General features: G+C 45.7%; 1 protein-coding gene across 3 annotated transcripts; it reads left to right on the top strand.

Annotated features, from left to right (window-relative positions):
- The first annotated feature begins 360 nt into the window (after positions 1–360).
- LOC132350652 (cytochrome c oxidase assembly factor 6 homolog) lies at positions 361–6317 on the top strand. 3 transcript variants are annotated; one of them, XM_059899987.1, is made up of 3 exons: positions 361–403; positions 1143–1302; positions 5990–6317. In XM_059899987.1, the coding sequence occupies exons 2-3, from the start codon at positions 1159–1161 to the stop codon at positions 6083–6085; spliced, it is 240 nt and encodes a 79-aa protein (XP_059755970.1). In that variant the 5' UTR covers positions 361–403; positions 1143–1158; the 3' UTR covers positions 6086–6317. The 3 variants fall into 3 exon arrangements, with proteins under 3 accessions (XP_059755970.1, XP_059755969.1, XP_059755968.1); XM_059899986.1 differs by having other exon boundaries at positions 367–420; XM_059899985.1 differs by lacking the exon at positions 361–403 and adding an exon at positions 427–607.
- Positions 6318–7410: the final 1093 nt, after the last annotated feature.

A 7410-nucleotide genomic window follows, 5' to 3' on the forward strand; every position in this document is an offset into this window, starting at 1 on the left:
TTTTTTTCTTTTTTCTTTTAATTTAAAAAGCGAGGAGTTAAGCCTTCGCGGCCCTTTAACGCTTCGTCCCGCTCTCATCTCAGGTGCCAACTTCCACACAAAGCCGCCGTTTCCGGCAGGGCTCGCACGTTAAGCTTTAAGACGGCGCTTGGCGAGATATATGCAGAAATTTAGATTCATGAAAGAAGCACAGTTCGTTAAAATCACGAAAAACTGCAGGGAGCGAGGCACCGAGACGTTAACAAAGCCAAGGCCGCTCTGAGGAGTGACCGGATCCCACCCACTCTCCATCTCCACACCCCCAGAACCCGCCTCCCTCGCCCGAGCAGGCCCGGAAGTCCCTGGGACAGGTAAGGGAACGGAACAGGAAGTCCCGCCCTCCTGGAACAGCGAACGGTAGCCCGTAAGGATCATTCCAAGGCCAGTGCATTCGCCGCGTGAATTGTTTCCTTGAGGGGGTGGGGGGTCTACGCCGCTTGAGCTCAAGCGGGCGAGGCGACAGTGCGGCGCCAGTCCTCGGCCCCGCGCCCTTCTTTCTCGGTTGTTCGGCTGCGTGACTCTCCTCCCGTCGGCGCCGAAGGGAGCCTGGTTCTGGGCGGGCAGAGAGGTGGGCTTGCTGGCGGGGCTGGCGGGGCGCGCCGGGGAGGGTACGGACCCCGGAGGTCGCTGACTTTCCGCGAGCCTCGGGCTCCTCTTCTGCAAGACAGAGCAGCACTCCTTGTCCTGCCTGGTGATTTTGCCCTCGTGCATTTATTTGTGTAGCACTTTGGTTCGAACAGCAACCTCGTAAAATGGGCACCGCTCCCCTGTTTTACCGATGGGGAAACAGGCTCGAGAGAATAAATGAAGTGTCTGAAGTGACAGACCGTGTGAGAGCCATAATTCTAACTCCGGCTTTCTGAGACCAAGCTGCCACTCCAGCAGTGGAGCAAATTACATGGTGTAAGGGATAAGCGTCAAAAGCGAGTGCTCTTACGATACCGTTAATGTAATAGAACTGATTAGTTTCAGCCGCATCGTTAAAATCCGGAGGCATAACTTTAAAAAAAGAGGGGTTTGGAGGGAACAACAGTATTTTTTCTTTGGCTTAGCTTCTCTCGAATTACAAGTTCCTTGTTAATATCACATGTTTTTGTTGACAGCTTGAGCCCACTGGGAATGGCAGCCCCATCTATGAAAGAAAGGCAGGCTTGCTGGGGAGCTCGGGATGAGTACTGGAAGTGTTTAGATGAGAACACAGAGGACGCTTCTCAGTGCAAGAAGTTAAGAAGCTCATTTGAATCAAGTTGTCCCCAACAGTGGGTAAGTCACAGTGGGACGTGTTTCTGTTTGCTGTCAAAATACACAGAGCTTACGGTGAGTGGTGGGCTATGAAATGAGGTACTGTTTGAGGCGTGTCAAATGAGCCGTTTCCGTGAGCAGCAGAGAAAACCTTGTCTCGTAATCCAGGCTCGTTTTATGTACATAGCAGGCACACCTTTGGAAAATGTCACCTGACACCTTAAAGGTGATTGAAAAGCAAAACATATGCACACTAACCAAAAAATTCCAACCTTCTAAATTGGTAGATTTCTCCCGGCTCTTCTGAAGGGATAGTATTTAATCTTGGGCAAGAGTTGGCAAATTCATTGGCCTAGAGCTGCTCTCAGAAATAAAGCATTCCCAGTTGCCCACCCAAAATCATATGGTCATATACCCAAAATACAAATACAAAGGAGTTTAGAAAGTGGAAGAAACAAAACGATCATATGGCGGATTCTGCCACCAGCTGCTCCAGGTGCCTTGCCGACACGCGCTCCTGCTCTGTATTGCCAGTCCTTAGAATGGGAGGGGTTGGAAAAGGGAACTAACATCACTGAGCTCAGTAAGTGCCCCGGCGTGAGTGCCATGACGCTCCTTCATCAGTACCCTTTGAGATGGGCGGTGTTGCCGTCAATTTCCAGAGGAGGCAGCTGAAGCCCAGAGCGTTGAAATAACTTGCTTTCTCACTGTTGGGGCTGGAGAATGGGATGCTCGGAATTGAGATGAGGGCAAGGCTGTATCTGTTGGTAAGGACGAGGACTAGGCTTTGATCCTGGCAGTAAGGTAGGTTGGAGGACAAGATCATTGAAGAAAGAGGTCAACGACCTGAGAGGCCACGGTACTGGGAGGATCAACCACATGGATACTGAACCACCCAAGAGTTATGATGAGAACACTGTTAGAGAAACTGACAGCAACCTACAAAGTTATAGGTGACTCCAACAAAGAAGGGAGCAGTAGAGCAAAGCAATCAAAATAACTGCTGCCGCATCTGACAGTGACAGCCACGCTCCTGTGGAAAACCGTTGTCTTCTGCAGACTTTTTTTTTTTTTTTAATTTTATTTATTTATTTATTTATTTTTGGCTATGTTGGGTCTTCGTTTCTGTGCAAGGGCTTTCTCTAGTTGCGGCAAGTGGGGGCCACTCTTCATCGCGGTGCGTGGGCCTCTCACCATCGCGGCCTCTCTTGTTGCGGAGCACAGGCTCCAGACGCGCAGGCTCAGTAGTTGTGGCTCACGGGCCTAGTTGCTCCGCGGCATGTGGGATCTTCCCATACCAGGGCTCGAACCCGTGTTCCCTGCATTAGCAGGCAGATTCTCAACCACTGTGCCACCAGGAAAGCCCTGCAGACTATTCTTAGTCTGTAACTGACCTCCCTTTTCCAGCCTGTGCCCTCAGGCCTTTGCTCCCTTTTCACCCGTGCTCTCTACTCAGGAGTCATACCCAGTGGCCATAGAATAGAAACGAAAGATATTTACAGAGATTTGTGTAAGAAGGTGGGGAAGGAGACAGAGGGAGAAGTGATGGGAGTACTCTCTGAGTGCATTCTGTGTGAGAAATTGTGTTTTCATTAGCTTTAATTTTCATTCAGTCTTGTGGGGTACTATTGTATCTCTTTTACATAATAGAAACTAAGGCTCAGAAAGGTGAAATAATTTGTTCAAGATCGGCTAACCAGCAAAGTAGTAGAGAGGGCATTTGAAAGTAGATTGCAAAGTTTGTATTCTTTTACTTAGCTGAAGTCACAGCCAGAGAATAAAGATAAAAATAAAACCACCAAATAGAGATTCACAATGAATACTTCTATGATAAAACACTAAAAATAAAAATTTCTTACATAATAAATATGCCATAAAACTGTGCTGTCACAAAACCAAATTACTCTTCTCTGCCCCTTGGCTTATCCCTTTTATAGCACGCATCAGTCGGCCTTGTATAATGGCCCGATTTAAAGTCTCCTATTGGTTCCTAACTTAGGAAGGAGCAGGGATCAGGTCTGTCATTGTAGCATCATCCAACGCAGTCTTCCACAAATAGAGCAACTGGACAGCCAAGATATTTGATCCTAACATCAGTTTCAGATCCTGTCTTTTCCCTGTGAACCTTTGAAATGTCTCAGAAATTCCAGTATTTTGGCATTCATGCTACTATCTTGCATCTCATCTAATGGCTTAGAGGACACTAGCATTATACATACACAGTGCTTCTCAAGAAACGCTTGTTGATTTATTAGCCTTTTGGACATTAGCCTCTTTGAGGTGCTGCATGTCGAGGGTCCTCAACTGTTAGTTGAATGGAAAAGACTATGGAGCAGAGCTTTTCAAGCAGAGAGTACGGTATATGCAAAGGCATGGAAGCAAGATGCATGAGAAATCAGCACATTCAGGAAATGGGGTAGCTCTGGACGGATTGCATTTCAGGGTCTGGTGGTAAACCCAGAAGATAGACAGATGGGCAGAGATTAAGCCATGAATGACCTGATTTGTCTTACTGAGGAATTTTGGATGTTGACCTTGAAGGCAGTAGGGATACCTTGAAAGACCTTTAAACAAGCAGTGCCATAATCAAATTGGAATTTCAAAAAGATTATCCTTGGCAGTGGTGTGATGGATGGATGAAGGAGGGTAGAGAAACCAGTTAAAGAGCTATTACAACAATCCAAGTGAGAAATGACGTGGGCCTGTACTGTCGCAATCAAGGGGGAAAGAGATCGGAGCATTTGGTTGGATAGTGATGCAGTCACTGAAATAGGTGACGGGAGGAGAAACATGTCTGGAGAGGAGCTGAGTTCCGGACAAGTTGGGACTGAAGTCTAAGTAGGACCACTAAATGGCATTGTCATTTAGGCAGTCGGAGATGTGACAAGAGATGCAAAGATCTATTGATTTGTCATAGAAACGTTAAGAGCATTGTGCACTTCTTCGTCTGGTGCCCCTTACATACAACACCCGTCCCAGCTCAGTCAGCCTAAGGACACCAGGGGTGCGGAGTCTGACAGTGAGATTTATTAATGTGCTGTAACCAGGGAGCCCCACGCACCGGTGCTGCTGTGGGCGTCTCACCAACCAAGGGAAAGGAGCTGTCAGAGGGTTTGGGGAAGGGTGGAGTTCAGGTGAAACTGAAATGAAGTGGTGCTTTGATAGGCTCAGAGCAAAGCAGGGCTGTGTATAAGCAGGTCGTCACCTCTGGACTGAGAAGTGGACCCAGGGTCTTATTTTCCACAAAGATAAATGCTGCCATGTCGTCATGCTCAGAAATCCTTATGTGAAGTCCTGCAGCTGAGCTGGAAATCAAGACTGCTGCTTTTTGTCAAAGTGCCTATCAGATCCCCCAGGGAAAAGTGGGGTGTTTCATTCTTACCGAAAGAACTTCAAAGAGCAAATTTCTGATAGTTCGATTTTAGAGAACAAAGATTCTTGGTGCATAAGAAAGCAGTAGGGACTTCCCTGGTGGCGCAGTGGTTAAGAATCCACCTGCCAATGCAGGGGACACAGGTTCGAGCCCTGGTCCGGGAAGATCCCACATGCCGCGGAGCAGCTAAGCCCGTGCGCCACAACTACTGAGCCTGCGCTCTAGAGCTCGCGAGCCACAACTACTGAGCCTGCGTGCCACAACTCCTAAAGCCCGCATGCCTAGAGCCTGTGCTCCGCAGCAAGAGAAGCCACTGCAATGAGAAGCCCGCGCACTGCAACGAAGAGTAGACCTTGCTCGCCGCAACTAGAGAAAGCCCGTGCGCAGCAACAAAGACCGAACACAGCCAAAAAAAAAAAAAAAAAAAGCAGTAGTCACTCAAAGGGGTCTCTTAGGACAGTGTCTGGCTGCGGTGTGTCCTGCAGAGGAACGTTAACTTTGTAGCTGGCTTTATCTGAGTCTCTTATCCCAGCTTGAGACAGGGCAGGCACAGTTTTACATTCTTAACTCGGGCTCTACTGAAATATTTAAGAATTAAATCCTAAGAAAAGCTTTTCTGTTCTGACAGTGAAAACGTGTGTGGTGTCATGCCTTTGTCTTGTCTGCAAAGCAGCTCAGATGCAGATGCTATGAGGATTTGGTGGCTGGCCTTGATTTTCTACTTCTGTGATTTTACTGTTTCAGGATATGGGGCTTTAAGATACTCCAAATTCCCTATGGCAAGAGGAGGATGTAAACAGAAATAATAAAATGAAATACTTAGTGTATTAAAGTTTTACCATCAGTTTACTTATTCATAGTTCATGAATATAATTTTTAACTATGTGTCTATCTCCTTAAATGTATGTTTCTGGATAAGATAAACTTAATACAAATATGATGGCTAGTGAATTACAAAACTTGTTGAGCTTACAGTTGACAGGAAAAACTTGTACAGTGTCTTTAAATCATGAAATCTTATGACCTGAGAGTCCTATGGACTCTGAACTTGCATAGTACATTTCACATGTGTAAGCACAGATATACTTCTTGAGAAGGTGCACACGGTACTCAAATTCTCAACACGGTCAGTAACCCAAAAAGGGTTAGGACTCACTGGCCTATACTCTCTTTAGAGACTCTTATACATAAGATGCACTGATTCAAAATGGTTCTAAAATATAAATTACTTAGGCCACTTATATGATTTATATTGAATAATTAGTTACATTTAAATCTGTGCTTTTGTTTAAGCTGCATAGCTTGCCCTTATCTCAGACCCTTTTTTCTCAACAGATAAAATATTTTGATAAAAGAAGAGACTACTTAAAATTCAAAGAAAAATTTGAAGCAGGAGAGTTCCAGCCTCCGAAAACGGCCGCAAAGTCCTAGGCTGTTCCTGAACATTTCAGAAAGGTTGAAATTATTTTTTCTGGACATTCAGAAATGCTCTGTGGGACAACAGTAGTTTGAATGATGGCAAACACCAATGCTTGTTCCATATATACAACTCTTAATTTAAATGGTCAAGTAACAAGATTCCATTTTTCAAAAGACAGACTTGAAATAAAATGGTATGAAATATGCTTAATTGAATAAAAAACACATATTTTAAGAAAAAAAATTTAAAGCTTATTATGAAAACGTGTACTTTTTTTTTTAACTTTTTTTAAAAATTAATTAATTAATTTATTTATTTATGGCTGTGTTGGGTCTTCGTTTCTGTGCGAGGGCTTTCTCTAGTTGCGGCAAGTGGGGGCCCCTCTTCATCGCGGTGCACGGGCCTCTCACAATCATGGCCTCTCTTGTTGCAGAGCACAGGCTCCAGATGCGCAGGCTCAGTAATTGTGGCTCACGGGCCCAGTTGCTCCGCGGCATGTGGGATCCTCCCAGACCAGGGCTCGAACACGTGTCCCCTGCATTGGCAGGCAGATTCTCAACCACTGTGCCACCAGGGAAGCCCCATGTGTACCTTTTTTGTTGTTGGAGGATGGGTAGTGGGCAAATACTATTATTGATAGAGATATGGATATACACTGAAAAAAATAAGATTTGCCATCGTCCTGGGAGTTAGCATTTTAATACAGACAGAAAAAAATGAGGAATGGGAGAAGGTTCAACTTAAAATAGACAGGTAAAATAATAGACCATCTACAAAAAACCCTACAGCTAATATAGTTAATGATTAGACAATGAATGCTTTTTCCCTCAAATCAGTAACAAGGGAAGGATACCCTCACTTCTCCTATTCAGCATGGTACTGGATTCCTAGCTACCTCAAAAGAAAAAAAGCACACAAATGGGAAGGAACAAATAAAACTGGCTCTATTCATGGACAATATGATTAACTCTGTAGAAAATCCCAAAGAATCGACAAAAAGAGCACCTAGAATTAATAAGTGAATCTTAGAAAGGTGGCAGGAAACAAGGTCAATATACAAAAGAAAATCAGGGGCTTCCCTGGTGGCGCAGTGGTTGAGAATCTGCCTGCCAATGCAGGGGACACGGGTTCGAGCCCTGGTCTGGGAAGATCCCACATGCCGCGGAGCACCTGGGCCCGTGAGCCACAACTACTGAGCCTGCGCGTCTGGAGCCTGTGCTCCGCAACAAGAGAGGCCATGATAGTGAGAAGCCCGTGCACCGCGATGAAGAGGGGCCCCCACTTGCCGCAACTAGAGAAAGCCCTCGCACAGAAACGAAGACCCAACACAGCTAAA

This window comes from Balaenoptera ricei, chromosome 16, assembly GCF_028023285.1.
Source record: "Balaenoptera ricei isolate mBalRic1 chromosome 16, mBalRic1.hap2, whole genome shotgun sequence".
Taxonomy (NCBI): Eukaryota; Metazoa; Chordata; class Mammalia; order Artiodactyla; family Balaenopteridae; genus Balaenoptera; species Balaenoptera ricei.